Source organism: Brassica napus, chromosome A10 (assembly GCF_020379485.1).
Source record: "Brassica napus cultivar Da-Ae chromosome A10, Da-Ae, whole genome shotgun sequence".
Taxonomy (NCBI): Eukaryota; Viridiplantae; Streptophyta; class Magnoliopsida; order Brassicales; family Brassicaceae; genus Brassica; species Brassica napus.
Genome location: NC_063443.1, coordinates 17,775,853 through 17,793,691, shown reverse-complemented (window position 1 = coordinate 17,793,691; position 17,839 = coordinate 17,775,853). Strand labels below are relative to the sequence as shown.

Below are 17,839 nucleotides of genomic sequence, written 5' to 3'. Positions count from 1 at the left end.
TATAAATAAAATTTAAAACATTGTGAATCATTTATCCTTTTGAAAAACCCCCATAAAAACATTAACAGAACTCCTTATTTTTCACCCCCCAAAAGTTATTCCTAAATTTTGGAAACTCATGAACCAAAAAATTGTGATAGTTACAGACATGTATTCAAAGGAGTTGAGATCAGTATGAGTTAATACTACTTAATACTGTTATAGAATTTTTACTCTTTATTAATTTAACAATCATATACCAGTAAGACAGTTTATGTAATACGTGGTATATATTTTATCCCTATAAAGAGCCCCAATAATGGGGGCCATGGAAATATAACACAAGGAAAACAAAATTATTGGGCTGGGCCTGTTTAGCAACTGTTGCTGGGTCAGTGTCTTTGTCCGTAAGCTGTTGTTTGTGAATCTGACAAAGAAACGCATGTGGCAGTGCCTCTTGTTACAGTGCTTGTTGGTAACCACTACAGATGGTTTGGTTATTGGAACTTGCCATTTGTCGCTACAAAGTTTGTTTTCTTATCACAAAAAATAAGAGATGACACTAGTCACATGACTCACATTATTGGACTAGCCCCCCCAATACGGTGATAAAAACAGTTTTTATTTTTATTTTAGGTAACAGTATCTTTTGATATTTTTACCGTTGACATTGACGCAGATGGATTATCTGTATTTGGAATAGAGACAACCAAACTGATACAGAACATACATAAATTAATAATTCCAAAAAAAATGCGGGAATCATATGTAAATATTATATAATTTGTGTGATAACTGATGATGAGACATAACAACAATACCATGAGCTGTCACTCTATTATTTATATGAATTTATTATTTTTATTTAAAAATAAAGACTTGCAAGAAAAAAAAAATGTATTTACTTCCCTTTGTTCAGACGTTTCTTTATTCTTCTTCTTCCTCCTTCCTCATCGATCGTGTTCAGAAATCATATTCATTGCAACTCTTTCTCTCTCTCTCTCTCTATGAGTTGGATTCTTTTATAACATGTGGTGATCCCTGTTCGGTCAGAGACGAGTTAGAAGAAGCAAAGAATATTAAAAAAGAGATGATGAAAATGAATACAGGAACGACGCCGTCCCTCAGCGTCGGCGGCGGTGGAGTCAGCGGCAATGAGTGGGAGTCCCGACCTGGAGGAATGGTTGTGCAAAGGCGGACGGATCAAACCTCCGATGCGCCACGTGTCATTCGCGTCCGGGTCAAATACTTGTCGGTTTACCACGAGATCAACATCAACTCCCAATCTAGCTTCGGTAAAACCAAAATCAAGATTCAGACAAAAAGGTGTTAGTGTTTTTTTTTAAATTGAATTGAATTGGATTGGTTTGGTTTTGATGTTATTGCAGGAGAGTTGAAGAAGGTGTTGTCTGGTCAGACCGGACTTCACCACGAAGACATGAAGATTCTGTACAAAGACAAGGAGAGAGACTCGAAGATGTTTCTTGATCTTTGTGGAGTTAAAGATCGGTCAAAGCTTGTTCTTAAAGAAGATCCGATGGCTCAGGAGAAACGTCTCCTCGAGAAGAGGAGAAACGCCGTCGTTGAAAAAGCTATGAAATCAATCGCCGACATTAGTCTCGAAGTCGACAGGCTCGCCGGACAGGTGTCGGCGTTTGAGACGGTGATTAACAAAGGAGGGAAGGTTGAAGAGAAGAGTCTTGTGAATCTGATTGAGATGTTGATGAATCAATTGCTGAGACTTGACGCCATAACTGCTGATGGAGATGTGAAGCTAAAGAGGAAGATGCAGGTAATCTCTAATTTTTTATTGGTTTCATTTAATATGTGATTTTGACTCGATTTGGATTTTTATTACAAAGGTGAAAAGAGTTCAGACGTACGTTGAAACACTTGATGTCTTAAAAGTCAAAAACTCGACCAAAAAAGTCGACATTAACAAGTCGGTCCGTCACAAACCGCAGACGCAAACGCAGTATCAGCAACGCGATTTGTTATCGTTTGTTGATGAAGAGGAGGTGGAGGAGCCTAGGAGGGATTCTGGCGCGTCGTCATCAGGTACTCCAGCGGTTGTGACTAATGATTGGGAGAAAATGTTTGACTCCACATCGGCGGCTAAGGCGGTTGAACCGGTTAAACCGGTCCCTCCAAGATTCAAATGGGAGTTCTTCGATTAAGCTATAAACACTTATCATACTACATACACGATAAATATGTGTTTTTTTCTCCGATTTCTTGTGATTTGTGATTGATCTTGGCAATTTTTTTTTGGGTTTGTTTAGAATATTTTTTGTTGGTCTTCCCTTGAAGTTAATTCACAAATAACAAGGGGAGTTTCAACAAATATAGTTTCATCATCATCATAATCCCATCATTGTAATACCTAAAGATTTGGATTTTCTTTACTAATACAATAAAAGTTACGAAAAAGTTGTAATTGTTTTATGAAAATATTGCTTATATGAATGTTTCTTTTAGATATATCTAACTGCAATTCTGACGCTGCTCAACATCTAAGAGAATAAGAGCAGGTTAGATCCTTAGGTTTTGTTTCCCCACCTTTAAAGCATTGTTAATCACAATTGCAACCGTGTTCTTCATGAGTTAACAGGCACCAAAGTTCGAGAGAGCCTCTTTTGCACATGTAAACCGTGATTTCAATCTACCAGCTCTTGCTAAAAGAGGTCCAGTGAACGATTTATTTTATTCAAGTTGTATATTTTTCTCTATCTTAGTTAACACCAACGTTGACGAAAACAAAACTTAACACCAACATTGTCTCACGATATCGACATTGTATCTTCTCAAATGATATGTTACAAGTCCTATAAAGATTATTTTTATCGAAAAAACTATCGCAAGTTACATCACTATAAATATTTAATCTAATCATATTATATACCATCAAATTCAACTACCTAAAATTACAAAACATGTACTATTTGATTAGGCAACTCTCTCTACTATTTATATTAAACTTTTACCATTTTAATTTTTTGAAGATAGTTGACAATTCATAATTTTGATATTTATAATTGTTTTGTTTGTTTGTTTGTTCCTCTTCATATGCATCAAATACCCATAAATCAAAACAATGAGACGTAGGAGAGAACAGAAAACAAAGAAGGCATGTTGGTAACACATGCTAATCATAACATTGAATATGGTTTCTTGTGGAATCGGTAACTTCTGGTGACCAAAATTATATTCATTGCTTCCTGTTAAGGCTACAAAGTCGTTCGGGGGCAGAGAAAAGGGAATCTTTATGATAACCAAATACCTAATCCAATAGTCTATCGACATTAGAAAAGGCAAAGTACAATAAAGTTCATTAAGGAAATGATTTAGGATTTAGTTAATCATATAGTATACTATTTTAAAAGGCCAAGTTATCAGTATTTACAAAACTTTAAGATCTTTTTATATGATTAAGCCTTATGGTAACCAGTAAGAATTAGTGGATTAATTATAAGATACATCAAATAATTTATTGTGACATGATTGGCATCCAATGCGAAAAACTTTCTTGCGTTCTATCACAAAGATTTGGTATGGCTCTGAATGTTTCCTTGACACCTATTTTTGGGTGAGTGATGAAAATGGGAAATATTACTTTTAGATTTTGCTTTATACAACCGGTGGCTTTTTTTTTTTTTTTGAACAAACCTTCATTAGAATTAAGAAAAGTCTTACAAAGCCTCAGAGGCCAACCAAGAGAGATTAAACAGAGCTGCCTTAGCTAAGGAATCAGCATCAATGTTATCTGAACGGGGAACAAAGCAAAAGGAGATAGATTCAAGGAAGGTACATAACATATGAATATCATGCAACAAGCCTTGAAGCTCGACACACTTGCCACCTGAGGTAAGCAAAGTAACGAGGGTCTTTGAGTCCGAGTAGATAGTGAGAGCTCGGAAACCAGACGAGACGGCTGCAGAAAGGGCAGCTTTAACCGCAAGTGTCTCCGCAACAAGAGCAGAGGCCACAAATCGACGGTTTGATGAGTCTTGTGCGATAACACCTGTATCACGGCTAGTGAAAAGCCATCCCATACCACCAAAACCAGACCTTACATCCCAAGCTGCATCCACAAAGCAGGATAATCCAGAAGTTACTGATGAGGTGGGGCAGGACTTACGAGTAGGTTTAGGTCGGCTGGTAGGGGGACAGGTTCTTACTTGCGCTTCTTGCCATGCTCTGGCTTCTTTGATAGATCTAAGAACCACCTCCTCTTCTGAAAGTAAGAGATTCTCAAACAAGAGCTTGTTACGACTGGTCCATAAGTACCAGAACAGCCATGGATGAACCGGGTTGCTGACCCCCGTGGGAGGTAAACAGGTAGTCTTTTTGCTATTCTGTAAGAGCAGGGAGATTGTGGTGCTGGTATCAGGTGATGGTTTCAGATTCGCTGGGAGCAGGTTCCATACCCTTGAAGCAAAAGGACAGTTTAGGAGCACATGTAGGATTGTCTCCGGTGCCCCGCAACGCTTGCAGGCCCCGTCCACCATAATACCACGAGCAAGAAGGTTTGATCCCACTGAAAGAGCATTATTTCCAATTCTCCAGAGAAGCTGTTTAGTCTTGGGAGAGGTAGCCACATTCCACACAAATTGGTTCCAGTTGAAAGCCTGATCACGAGGAGGTGTGGCATTTAGCTTGGAGAGAGCATACCCTGTCTTAGTTGAGTAATCACCCGACCGTTCTGGGAGCCACACCCTGGTATCCACCATTCCAAAAGAGCTCGGGTTTAAACAAAGTATGTCCTGCTCATGGTGAGGTAAGTGCAAGCGAATAGCTGAGATGTTCCACGAGGTGGAGTTTGGTAAAAACAAGTCTTGAACACAAAGATTAATGGAGTTGAGAGGTGGGGGACCAGTGGGCCTGGTCGGTTTATCTAAAGCCAACCAAGGCTCCGTCCAGATATTGATGTCTTTCCCGTTTCCCACCAGCCAACCCATTCCTTTTTTCAAAACATCTCGGGCTGCAAGAATTCCTCTCCAGCCATGAGAGGCAGAGCTCGGTGAAGAACACTCCATAAAGGAGTAAGTGTGACAATACTTGCCCAGTAAGGTTCGAGACAGCAGAGAGTTAGGGTCTGTGAGGATCCGCCAGGCTAGCTTAGCAAGGAGAGCTTCATTAAATTTCTCAATTTCCCTAAAACCGAGACCACCCGCAGACTTGGGGAGAGTAAGCCGATCCCAAGAGATCCAGCTCATCTTCTTGAGGTTTGGTTTAGAATCCCACCAGAAGCGTGTGAAGACAGATTGGATTTGTTTACATAGTGAGACCGGAATCTTGAAGCATGACATAGCATACGTGGGCATCGCAGCCAAAACCGCCTTGAGAAGAACTTGTTTCCCGGCTCCCGAGAGAAAGCTTGTTGTCCAACTGTGTGATCTCTGCCTTATTCTATCGACAATGCTGGCAAAAATATCTCGTTTCCTGCGGCCGAAGTGTTCCGGCAAACCTAGATACTTGCCAATGCCGCCTTCTTTGTCAATATGGAGATGAAGCTTGACTCGGTTCCTCGCCTCGGCAGGAGTTTTGGAAGAGAAGGTAATGGTAGATTTCAGGAGGTTAATCATCTGGCCTGAGGCGTTTCCATACCGAGTAAGAATACTCTGGAGCGTGGCACAACTCATGTGATCAGTCCGACAAAAGAACATAGTGTCATCTGCGAACAAAAGATGGTTGATTGTCGGGGAGTTGCGAGCCACCTTCAGACCCGGGAGTGAACCTCTTTCTTGAGCTTGACGACAAAGGCCAGAGAGAACCTCGGTGCAAAGTATGAAGAGGTAAGGGGAGAGCGGGTCGCCTTGTCGAATGCCTCGGGAAGGCAGCACACGACCTCGGGGAGATCCATTTATGAGGAAGGAATATGATACGGAACTGACACATTCCATAATCCAGTCCACCCATATAGGATCGAAGCCGAAGCAACGGAGAACTTCCTGGAGAAACGGCCACTCAATCCGATCGTAGGCCTTACTCATGTCTGTTTTGACAGCCATCGAGCACCGTTTCTTAGCTCCCGAAGTCCGTAAGTAGTGAAGAATCTCATGTGTGATCAAGACGTTATCGGAAATGGCTCGACCAGCCACAAAGGCAGATTGTTGAGGCGAGATCAGGGATGAAAGAATTGGTTTCAACCGCTTGGTGAGTACCTTAGCGATGATCTTATAATGAGTAGAGCACAATGCTATCGGCCTGTAGTCTGAAACCGTCCGGGGGCCTTTGACTTTCGGTATGAGGCGGACATGAGTTTCGTTTTGACGACGGTTGAGGGTGCTGGTCTCGAAGAAACTTCTTATATCCATAGTAACATCCTCACCAATGATGTCCCAAAACGAGTGGTAAAACCCTGCTGAGAATCCGTCCGGACCAGGTGCCTTGTCCGCATGAACTGAGAAAACAGCATCTCTAATTTCCTGATGCGTCGGTATAGCAGTGAGAGCAGCGTTCATTTCAGGGGAGACTAGTGGTTGGATAACCTCTCTTACCACGCCAAGATCATCCCGAGACTGGGAGGTGAAGATATCCTGGTAGAATTTGGTAATGGTTTGAGTGATAAGAGCCTCCGTGAAGACTGCAGTTCCATCTTCTTTCTCAATTACAGAGAATTTATTTATGGCTTTTCGACCCCGAGTTACAGCGTGAAAAAAGTTGGTGTTGCGATCTCCATTTTGTAGCCATTGAATTCTACTTCTCTGTCTCCAGTAACTCTCTTCTTCTTCATAGGCCTTATTTAGTTCAAGTGTAATGGTGGCGATAAGAGCATTATCTGGAGAGGAACTAGAGAGAGCCGCTTCAAGTGCAGTTTGAGCTGACACTATGCGAGTCTTGCTGTTGAGGCTTTGCTCTTTGGACCATTCCACAATCTTAGCTCTGACTCTGGAAATTTTTGAGATGATGGATTCTTGTCTTTTCTTATCCCAAGAAATATCCACAATCTTGCGTATCTCAGGGTTGTCTTGGAGTCGTCTATCAAATCTGAACACTCCTTTCTTCTTGGCCTCATCTTGGTCGAAAAAAGTAATTAAAGGCCTGTGATCGGAACCTTCGAAGCGGAGATACTGGCAGTAGCCTGAGGGAAATAGCTCAGACCAAGCACAATTTGCCATTGCTCTATCTAAGCGGGACTGTATAAAATGGCTATAGCGCACACCGCGCCAAGATAGAGCGTTTCCCGTATGTTGGACGTCCCATAATCCGGCTTGTGAGACAAAATTCCTAAAAGAGAGGAAGGAGCCCTCCCAGCGTAAGGGACCACCTTCTTTCTCGGAATTGTCAAGCAGATCATTAAAATCTTCCGTAAGTAACCAGGCCTCATCCCGTTGAGCACTTAAGATCATGAGTCGTTCCCAAAAGGCAGCTCTTTCTTCTTGGCGTGGAGCACCATACACGAATGTAACGAAGAAGGAGTTTTGTTTTGATTTAATCTGAGTGTCAATCAGGTTGGGAGAGGAGTCCAAGATTTCTATTTCAACATCATCTTTCCAAGACAAAGAGAGCCCTCCACTAAGACCAACAGGAGGTACAGTGAAATGATTAACATAAGCGGTTCTCTTGAAATGTTTGAAAATAGCTTCATCTTGTTGTTTTGTCTCCATAAGAAACACTATGTCCGGGGAGAAACGTTTCCGAAGCCCCTTTAGACGTCGAACTGTAGGGGTGCTTCCAATGCCCTGACAGTTCCAAGCCACACACGCTAAGGAAGAACGTTTGGCAGATCCCGAAAATCCACCACCCTTTTGCTGATTCCTGGTATAATTCGTGCAGTAGGAGGGAGCTCTTGAGTATTGTCCGTAACTTCTTGTGGCAAAGATGCCTCCGCTGATCCAGATCCTCTCGTGTGCTTGTTGCGAGGAGAGTTTTGGATTTTTGACACTCGACGTTTTTTGAGACTCACACCTTGCAAAGGGCTCCGGGGAATCCTTTTTCTAGTTGTAGGCTTCCTTGGTACTGTCTGAATCGTGGGCTTCAAAGCTGTTTGAGTTCTTGAAGCATTTGGTGGTCTACCAAGTCGCTTCTTCTGCTGGGGAGCCTTAGGAGGAACATCCTCTTCTGGGTACTGGTCTGGAAGACCTTCCAAACGAAGGGAAACATGGATACGATCCTCGCTCAGGGTTCGAATAGGAGAAGAGGAGACTTCTGGTAATGATAATCTTTCAGTAGCAGGAACTCTAGACCCTGAGGGTTTCGAGGCGCTGTCAACAACCTGATTGCGAAGATTGTCCTCTAGGTACTGAATTTCCACATCCTGCAGCCTGTTACTTTCAGAGTTTGAGCTAGGAACTCCATGCTGGAGTACGATATTCCCAGAAGAGGGTAGGGAGAGGCGGTGAAGCGCTGATTTCCTCACCATTGAGGCGCTTTCACCCCCTTTTCCAGTAGGCGGAGGTGACAACATCTGTTCACGCGCTGGTCTTGGAGAAGGAGTGTGGGATGGAGTTTGAGATGTGAGTCCCTGGTGGTGTCTAGTAGGAGCTGCTGTGAAAGCTTTCTCCACCCACACTTTGGTACTTTCCTTCTCGTAACGCGGCTGGCGCCTGGATCCCTCACTACGATTAGAAATAGTGGGTCTGGCTAGAGCAGCTTGAGTTTGGGAGTTTGAAGGTCGGTGCGTAACAGACTGGCTGCTGTACGATATGGGGTTTCGGGCATAGCTCCTTGAGTGAGAAGCTAACCGTTCATTCCCCTCTAGGAGTGATCTAGCGTCAGCATCTCGAGAGTAGCGATGGGAATCTTCATGCCTTGAGTTAGAGTAAGGTCTGCTGTCAGATTCCCTTCCTTGTCCTCTATTTTCAGTGGGGTGGAATCGAGAAAGTCTCCTCTCATCCTGTCTCCTTTTGTCTGCTTCAATACGATTCAAGGTTTGAGTCTGGTTAATCCCCACTGGTTTAGAGAGACGATCTTTGAGGGCCATAGACGAGGGACAGTCTTTGGTTTCGTGACACAGTGACTTGCAGGAGAAGCAATGCTTGTCCAAGTTTTCATATTGCAGCTCGACTACTTTTGTTTGACCTGATGGGAGCTCAATATCAAGATGAAACTCCAGAGGCCTCATGCCATTAATCAGCACACGGACCTTTCCTTTTGCTGCATCCTTGGCTTCAACATGACCCAGTTCAGAGCCAATAGCATGAAGGGATTCGTTTGTCCAGAAGTGGAGAGGCAAGCCATGAACAGCTATCCAAAAAGGAATAAGAGTAGGAAAGCTGTCCGAGACGTTAGGTTCCCACCTTTGCAAGATAAACATCCAGCGCTTGAAGTGGTAAGGGCCTCTACGGAGGATGGACTGTAGATCTGCCTCTGTTTCGAATCTAAACTGAAAGAGATTGGGTCCCAGGTCGCGGCCTGTGAAGTTACCAACAACTGACCAGTGTTGAAGAAAGAAATCAACAAGAGCTCTAGTCTTCTGTATTGCAGGATTCGTGACTCTTCCAATCAAAGTAAGTCTGTTATCTTCGATGAGTGCAGATGTGTTGGAAGCTGGTATTTTGACTGGAGCTCTGCGGCTTCTAACATTAGGGTTTGAAGGCCACTTTTCCTTATCAGCTCTGGAGAGTCTGTGCGACATCGTATTTTTATGGGAACTGAAAGCAAGGTGAAAGTACTGAGATTCGTCAGTAAAACCCTAATCAAGGGTAAGGAGATGGAGAGCAAGAACAGATCCTGAGAAGACTGCACACAACAGTAAGTAACTACGCCCAGGGTGGAGGGGTAACGACGAAGAGATAGTTAGCTAATCATCGCCAAGACGGAAACATGAAGTTTCAACTGTAAACGTCATACGGAGACGTAAGAACCTTAGGAACCAAGGTAGGAGGTGAAAAGCTCAGTTCTACTTCTGGATCCAAGCTGAAATTTTGCTCAGAAAAAAGTAGGTGCGGCGGAGGAGGGCATTAGGCGGTGGAGGATTTTGAAAATGCGGTGGAGCCGTACAGATTGTACACCCGTTGAGCCATTCTCGAAATCCGTGTCTGAGAGAAAAAAGTCTTCGCGCGTGTCTCCTACGCCAAAAAACAACTACTACCACATATACAACCGGTGGCTTTTCTTAAAAAGTTGAGTAAAATACAAGGATTCTATATTGTTTTTTGCTTCAGTTTTGCAATCTACGGCTTAAGGTAGTTTATTAGTGTTAAGTAGAAAGTAGAGCATAAAACTGAAAAGAAGTAGATGAATAATGTGGAATTAATTTGAGCGTTGAGGGGATAAAATATTAGTTAAATGATATAGTAATTTTTTAGTAATTAAAGAGATAATATTCTATGTGCTTTTTTAGTAATTAAAAACATAATATTCTATGTGCAGGGGAAAATCTATAAATAGATTTTACTGGATGTATGAAATTATATAAAATGTTGTACTGTTCAATCTATAACATATCATTGTGAGTATACAATATTAACTTATAACACAAACACATGACATCTCTAATCATAATAGTATTATATATATTGAAAAGTTCTCAGACATAATATAATATCCAAGACTTGCTGAAGAAGAAAATAACATAATATTCAACATTTATAAAATACTAGAAAACCAAAACGATAAACATCTATAGTTCTCTTAATCTTTATATATATTTGCTTATAAACTACTATGCATTGCCGGTTTAATTTCTTCTCCCTCGCTAACATCTTGGATCATCGAACCCTTTTCAGTTCATGCCATTGAACAAAGAGTTCATGAAGTCGTACTCATTAGCCAAGTCCTATATATAAAAAAGATTAACCAATAATATATCACATGACGCATAAACTACAATTTAAACTTGAAAAATAATCTCTTTCAGCTTTTGCTAAGGTTATATTGTTTTACCTCCGGATTCAAGAACGACCAGTCGACAAAATCTTGAGCATCTTGTTCCTACCAAATAGATTCCAGGTTTCATATCATATTTAACAAATCATCTCGTTGATATTTAGTATCATAGTTACATGGAAACATTTTAGAATAATGCAAACTGGAGGTACCTGATCATGATTAGTGCTCATGTTGAAAGTTTGAGAATTCGTCTCCGGAGCAACATTGTTTGATGTTTCTCCATTAGAAAGTCCCTTCACAGCAAAGCCAACTACATAAGTCTCTAAGACATTATAATGGAGAAATCTAGCTATAAAATTTCCCGCTGTAGATTCTTAAAGATTTGATAATATATATATAATCTTTGATAGGAAGTTGCTTCAAACCCGATATTGTAACTGCCAAAATTTTCTAATAATATTTAGTACCTGGTTTGTGTTCAAAAAGGTCCAGTCATCATCTTCAAGAGAGAAAAATTGATTCATTTCAGTCGAAACATTTGCAGGAAGCTCAAATTGGGTGGTAGAAACCGCTTCTTGTTGCTGCACGCATCACATTTCAGACAAACAAAATCTCACAACATATACTTCATGTATATATACATTGTTAAAAAAAATAGGGTAGTGAAGATGTATACCTTGTTGTGATCCAGTTCAAAGTTACTTATGTCGCAAAGAAGCTCATTAATATTGCCAAGATCATCAAACAAGCTGAGATTCTCCTGTTGAGGAATTTCAATATTTGGCTGTGCAGCTGCTTGGGCATGTGTCTGGGGTTGAGGCTCATATGCAGTGTTCTCATTGTTTAAGAATGATTGCAACCCATACGAGAAGTTGCTAGATCCTGGTTGATGAGTAGTTAAACCTTCAAAGCTGTTTAGTCCTACGTTATGCATTGCACTTCCATAACTTTTAAGTCCTGGTTGATTAGGAGTTAAAAATCCATGGCTGCTCAATCCTAGATTATTAGAAGTTAAATTTTCATAGCTGCTCATACGTGGTTGATCATGAGATAAGCTTCCATGGCTGTCCATTCCTAGCTGATTAGAAGTTAAATTTTCATAACTGCTTATTCCTTGTTGATTAGGAGATAAGCTTTCATGGGTACTCATTCTTGGTTGAGGAGCAGTTAAACTTCCATAGCTGTTCCTTCCTGGTTGATTAGGAGTCAAACTTATATGGCTGCTCATGCCTGGTTGAGTAGAAGTTGAACTTCCATAGGCGCTCATTCCTGGTTGATTAAGAGCCAGGCTTCCATTGGTCATTCCTTGTTGAGTAGAAATTGAACCTTTATAGCTGTTAGTTCCTAGTTGATTAGGAGTTAAACTTCCATAGCTGATCAACGTGTTATTGTTGAAACCACTACCATTAATAGCTGATAATCCATGTTGTTCAAACCCGAGAACTTGAGATGTTTGGCTAGTTTTGTTCGCCGTTGGTTCAAGAAAGCTTCTTCTTCCTACATTTTGGGGTGAGTAATTGAGGTTGCTCTCGATGGGCAGCGTCAAGTTTGATCCAATACGGTGCGTATCATAGGTGGATGACCGGTTCATGTAGCTGTGAGGCATCTGATTGGAGCGGACTGGATCAGATGTGTTGGATAAGAGTCTAGACTGTCCAAGACCGTGTCCGGGGTTGGAATAGAATGATCTATTATTGCTGAGACTTGTGCCGTACCAAGAAGAAGAAGAAGTGTAGTTGTTGTAGTACGGCTCTCTAGTGTGAGGATATGGATATATCGAGTCTATGCCATTACTCGGCAACATGTTTGATGAACACAAAGAACTTCTTTCCGCGACTTTCCTCAAGAATTGTCGATATTTCTGCGTAGTAAACAACTTTTAGTTAATTAAAAGAGGAATGATACACAATCTATGGTTTGGTATTTAATATTAATTAAACATGGAACTATTGTTTTTGACTTTCATAAACTATTGGTTTTGAAAAAATAAAAATCGTTCAAAACATAAAGCCAAATAAAAAGGATGTGATCAAACCTGTAAATGACTGGCTACGTTCTCTCTTGTCAAGTATGATACGTTCATGAACTCTAAGATTTTCTTTGGCACAGCCTCTGTCGAAGATTTAAGTTTAATTAGTAAACAAACATAGAAAATTAGTCAAGACATGAACTGTATAACATGTATTATATATAAAAATGTTTAAAAAAAAAATCAAAAGACTTACTGTCAAGACCGATGTGTCGGATAGCTTGTAAGAAAAGATCATGAAGATCATCCGTCCACGTAATCTTACTCTTCATGGAGGGCTGCGACAAAGACTCAACACCATCACCAGAACCACCGTTTGCTTTTCTTTTTTTATTTTTCCGTGAAGCATCAGTACTAACACAAGTTCCATTTGAACTGTTCATGGATCTTGAATCCGGTCTAGGTGAGAACTTCTTCTTCTTGGTCATCATGAGATTGTCTTGCTCAGGAAAAAACTGGATTTGCTGAGAGATGCTAACATCTGTGTCATTGTGGTTGTTCTCGGTCCATAAGGTGGACTTACCATTCCGCTTACATTTTAACGCAAGTTGGTAAAACTTGGTTAATTCAGTTGCTTTGATGGGTTTTTGAATGAAACCCATCGCTCCACACGTTAAACTCTCATGTTCTTTATCGGTGTCCGATGACATAACTTTCATATAAGAAAATGTAAAGAACAAAGTTATAGCTTCGAATTATAGCAAAAAAATAATATATATATACATATATATTTATATATTATAATCTTATGTAAGTTGCAAAAACACTTACCTATGACCGGTAAATTGCCATATTCTTGAGTGATCTGTTTTTTGAGTTGTAGACCGTTCATGTCAGGCATGTAATAATCTGTGACTATGAGATCGATATTGTTTCTTTCGATTTTAAGAGTAGACAATGCTTCTCTCGAATCTTTTACAGCTATAACCGTGATCTCCATAGTGGATGAATCTAAAGCATTTAACCAATAAAAATCAATTGTGAAAATATTGCAAGTACGAAATATTGTTTACTTTTAAATTGTTATAACCTTTTTCAAAAAGAGAAGAAAGTGGGCAAAATTGAGGTATGTATATATTTTAATTTATTTGTTTGTTTCCCCTAATTCAACCTATTTTTACTAAATATTTTCCCCCGATTTTTTTTTTTGCTGAATATTTTTCCACACTTGAGCTGTGAAATATTTAAAACTTTTGAGAATACTCATAGCATCAGCCAAACATATTCTTTAAAATCACAACATTTTCATTTAAATGGCTATGCATTTGTTTTAAAGGCTAACTGGATGAACTTTATAAGAAAGCCGATTTGAAGACCGTCAATTAATTTTAACCTTCGAGAAAAGTTCATTTCGTACACTAACACTATGAACATATAATTATTTATCCAACGATAAGTTATTATTTTCTAAATCAACATTGTCCTATATATATTCTTCTTAAAAATTAAATAGTATATTCGTTGAAGTTTTCGTATCACCAAAACCATTAGTTGTAAAATCATCAAAATAAGAATAGTTCAATCGAATTTTTAGATGTATGTATGTAATTGATATTCAAATCCTAAAAAATTAGAAAGATAATTCTTAAATTTCACTGAAATATATTCTGAAAGGGCTACAAAAATTACTATTGTTTGTAATCAGCTAATTGGTCTATCCTGTTCAAATATCAATGAACATACAAAAAAATAAATAACATACTGTATTTGATAATAAGATCTTACCTCTGTATTTTAATTTTTCAAGCGTGCGTGACATGATTTCAAGGAAAACAGGATCATCATCCACAACCATAACATTGATTCTCAAGAGAGAGCTTTGGTTGTAGAAAGGTTGGGCAAACGCCATTCTGCTAGTCTTTGAATAACTTTTTGTGTGTTCAAGTTTGTATCAATTTTTTAGGCTGCAGAAAGCTCGATATTTAAAGGCGTACAAAGTAGACACGCAAATGTAACATTTGGCAGTGTTGTAGTGGTGCATATGTAATTTTACTATAGAAACAAAAAAATATAAATTCAGATTTTATCATTATACTGAAAGGTAAGAAAATAAAATCTATAAGAAAAGATATATTAAAAGATACAATTGGTTGGAAATACCGTGTGCTAATTAATGTATAAAATCTAGACTAAAGTAAGAAACAATTAATGAAATCTAGTAATATATATATTTTAGTTCTATAAAATATATGTAATTGTTATTTTCTAGTGATTTTTATTTCTGATTTAAGATTGATTTTTAAGCAGATTTCTTACATCTTTGTTTGATTTTTGCTATAAAGGGAAAATTCTAGAATATTTTATGTATAATGCAAAAATGTTATAATATAAGATTAACGTTGATTTGTAGAAATATTTTGTATTGGATGAAATTAAAAAACTTCTTTGTCTTGAACTATGAAAAAACGGTAAACGGTTTTATTTGTTGGATGAAACTAGAAACTTAGGGTTTCGAAACACAAATAGAAAATTTTGAAACCATGACTGTAAAATGCTGCATGGTGGTTTTCGTGCAATTCATGATGACTCATACAGTATCAAAAATCTTACAATTTCCATATATACAAATAAATTGCGTGACTTGGGATCCTGCTTTGTGAATCACAGTTATATTTTATAACATATTATATTTACATTTACATAATTTATCTAAAGTATTTTTTTCTTTTTGGTGAAAGTATCTAGTATAGTTATTTGGATATACAACTCTATTTTCGATTAGATGATAAATTTAACAAGAGCGCTTGTTCAGTGTTCTCCGGGAAAGAAAATTACTTAAAGTTAAACATGCAAGACTTGTTTAATTCTTAGTGACTCATGCAAAAGGAGAAGTGTTGAATTGTCTTGCAGGGAATCTCAAGATTGAGAAAATGAAATGTGTTTTGATATGTAAATAAATGATTAAATATTCTATATAAAAATATTAAACATATTGAGTCTCAAATTTAGATTTATCATCAAATAATCACATCAACAAAATTGAAAAACAATTAGCTAATTTTACTTAATTATCAACATATAATTTTAGTCTGTCTGAGAAAAGATTGATTGCTAATTCACACTAAGAAATTAAAAAAGTGGATCATAATATGCCATTTAAAATCTTTAATATTTAAATCATGATGATATCTTTTATTATATTTTACAACTTGCTAATCATTATAGATTGTTTACCCATTTTATTATAAAGAATCATATTATTAGTTTATTACAATTATTATATTTTCTTTCGTGTATAAAAATTGTTACTGCTACCTGTTAAAACTCGAAAATTTCCTTTGAAGCATTAACTTCCTTTGGAACATTTTATCAGCAAAAAAAAAACTAAATTCTTTTTTTTGGATAAAATATAATCCTTAATTTTTATTTGCTAGTGATGTATGTTTTTTTTTTTTTTTGAAACTACTAGTGATGTATGTTTCTCTTTAACTTTTCTTAAAAGTCAAAATCTAGTCAGTTTTTGTTAACGTCTACTCGTCAAAATGTCCTCCTTTTAGTGTGAACGTGCGTACGTGAAAAAGCGTCGGTTAAGGAAACAGAATCTAACATTACATTGACACGTACGTACCAATTAGGCTGCATGCAAGACATTTTTTTTTGAAACACAACATGCAATACATTAGATTTGCTGTTTAATGACTCCAATTTATTAAGGCTCTAGTACTTTGTAGTTGATTAAGCGGAAAACAAGTGATTTGCAATTTTTTTTTGATCAAAGTGATTTGTAATTAGGAGGAGAAATAAGTGGACAATTGATGGTTTAATACTAATTAGGCGCAAATGTTTTTTCACCAAAAACGTAATTAGATAAAATTAAAGTATTCATATTTAGTAATTATTATAATTAATAACAATCAGCTTTAACTGCCGCTAAAAGAAAACTCAGCATAAACATGTGTTGAGTTCTGAACATCTTTTGTTGACAAATGATTACTGCAACCAAGAATGATTGAAATTATATCGGGTTGGTTACATTAACACTTTTTTATTACTAAATACTTAGAACATGATTAATGAGAGGTTTTTAGGATGGGATTCTTAGCTAAATATAAAGAGCTGTTTTCTAACTTTTAACTAAAAATGCTAAAATTCGGTTCTTAAATACTAAAAACCGGTTCTTAATTTTTTTAATTAAAAATTAATATACATGTTTTTATATTCTGCTAAGAACTCCCATTCTAAGAAAATATATTGTTAGATTTCAAAGATATATAGTGGATTTGATCCATAGATTTCAAAGTATTGTGCAATTTATGTTGTTATGAAAATATACATCTTGATCCATAAACATTCATTTCACAGTTTATAACCAAAGCGGACAATGATTTCAAATGTTAAGGGTTATCTCAAATACTGCCATGCATTTAAGGATTGGATATGAAAGGTTTATGTTTGGGTATTATTATCCGTAGCGTATAGTACCGGGGTACGGATGTTGAGATGCTGACTTAGAGCATGTTTATTGTAGGTCTTTTAGGTTGAGTTTTTTAGTATAATTTAAATTAAAGTCTTTTAGCGTTTAACTAAAAAAATTAAGATATGTCTTTTATATTTCTTATTTAAAAGACGTTTCTTAGTTTTTTTTAATTTAAAGTTAAGAAATTGTATTTTATATTACGATAAGATATTCAACCTAAGAAACCTACAATAAACATGTTTTTAGGATGTAACTAATCTTAAATAAATCTTTCTTTTTTTTTATATCTAGAATTATTTAGCTACAAACAATACTTTAATAAGACAAATATAATAGGCTAAAATATCAAACCTTATTTAGATATAAATAATATTTTAATACGACAAATATAAGGTAGATGTAAGCCAAATAACGTTAGAAAATTAGGTGTAGTTAGAAATTTTGGCTACATTATTATTATGTGTATGATACAATTATTAAACATTTTGAAAAGTAGAAAATTAAAATCTAGTGTTCTTAAACTTGTGATTTTAAATTATATTGTTAAAACTTCCTGTTCCTATAAATATTTTTAATAGTAAAATATATGAGATTTGTTGTATTTTAAATTTGGTAAACTTTTAAGTAAAATATAAAGA

At 37.3% G+C, this 17,839-nt stretch overlaps 2 protein-coding genes across 2 annotated transcripts; one reads left to right on the top strand and one right to left on the bottom strand.

Annotated features, from left to right (window-relative positions):
• The first annotated feature begins 793 nt into the window (after positions 1 to 793).
• Positions 794 to 2,409, top strand: LOC106419418 (BAG family molecular chaperone regulator 3-like). Its single transcript, XM_013860199.3, has 3 exons — positions 794 to 1,274; positions 1,368 to 1,771; positions 1,842 to 2,409. Exons 1-3 carry the CDS (start codon positions 875 to 877, stop codon positions 2,154 to 2,156), a joined length of 1,119 nt encoding a protein of 372 aa, XP_013715653.2. The 5' UTR covers positions 794 to 874; the 3' UTR covers positions 2,157 to 2,409.
• Positions 2,410 to 10,616: 8,207 nt separating this feature from the next.
• Positions 10,617 to 16,095, bottom strand: LOC106419417 (putative two-component response regulator ARR21). Its single transcript, XM_022693719.2, has 9 exons — positions 14,510 to 16,095; positions 13,556 to 13,735; positions 12,981 to 13,436; positions 12,791 to 12,867; positions 11,432 to 12,616; positions 11,223 to 11,336; positions 10,965 to 11,048; positions 10,810 to 10,857; positions 10,617 to 10,702 (listed from the first exon to the last, which is right to left on the bottom strand). The coding sequence occupies exons 1-9, from the start codon at positions 14,631 to 14,633 to the stop codon at positions 10,649 to 10,651; spliced, it is 2,322 nt and encodes a 773-aa protein (XP_022549440.2). The 5' UTR covers positions 14,634 to 16,095; the 3' UTR covers positions 10,617 to 10,648.
• Positions 16,096 to 17,839: the final 1,744 nt, after the last annotated feature.

What these genes read in the sequence shown, in the direction of transcription:
- LOC106419417 (XM_022693719.2), bottom strand. Translation starts at nt 14,633, where the DNA reads ATGGCGTTTGCCCAACCTTTCTACAACCAAAGCTCTCTCTTGAGAATC. An exon ending in TGGCAATTTACCGGTCATAG is followed by an intron (nt 13,437 to 13,555) that starts GTAAGTGTTTTT and finishes CTTATATGAAAG; the next exon opens with TTATGTCATCGGACACCGAT. An exon ending in ACGTAGCCAGTCATTTACAG is followed by an intron (nt 12,617 to 12,790) that starts GTTTGATCACAT and finishes TTTACTACGCAG; the next exon opens with AAATATCGACAATTCTTGAG.
- LOC106419418 (XM_013860199.3), top strand. Translation starts at nt 875, where the DNA reads ATGTATTTACTTCCCTTTGTTCAGACGTTTCTTTATTCTTCTTCTTCC. An exon ending in CAACTCCCAATCTAGCTTCG is followed by an intron (nt 1,275 to 1,367) that starts GTAAAACCAAAA and finishes ATGTTATTGCAG; the next exon opens with GAGAGTTGAAGAAGGTGTTG. An exon ending in AGCTAAAGAGGAAGATGCAG is followed by an intron (nt 1,772 to 1,841) that starts GTAATCTCTAAT and finishes TTTATTACAAAG; the next exon opens with GTGAAAAGAGTTCAGACGTA.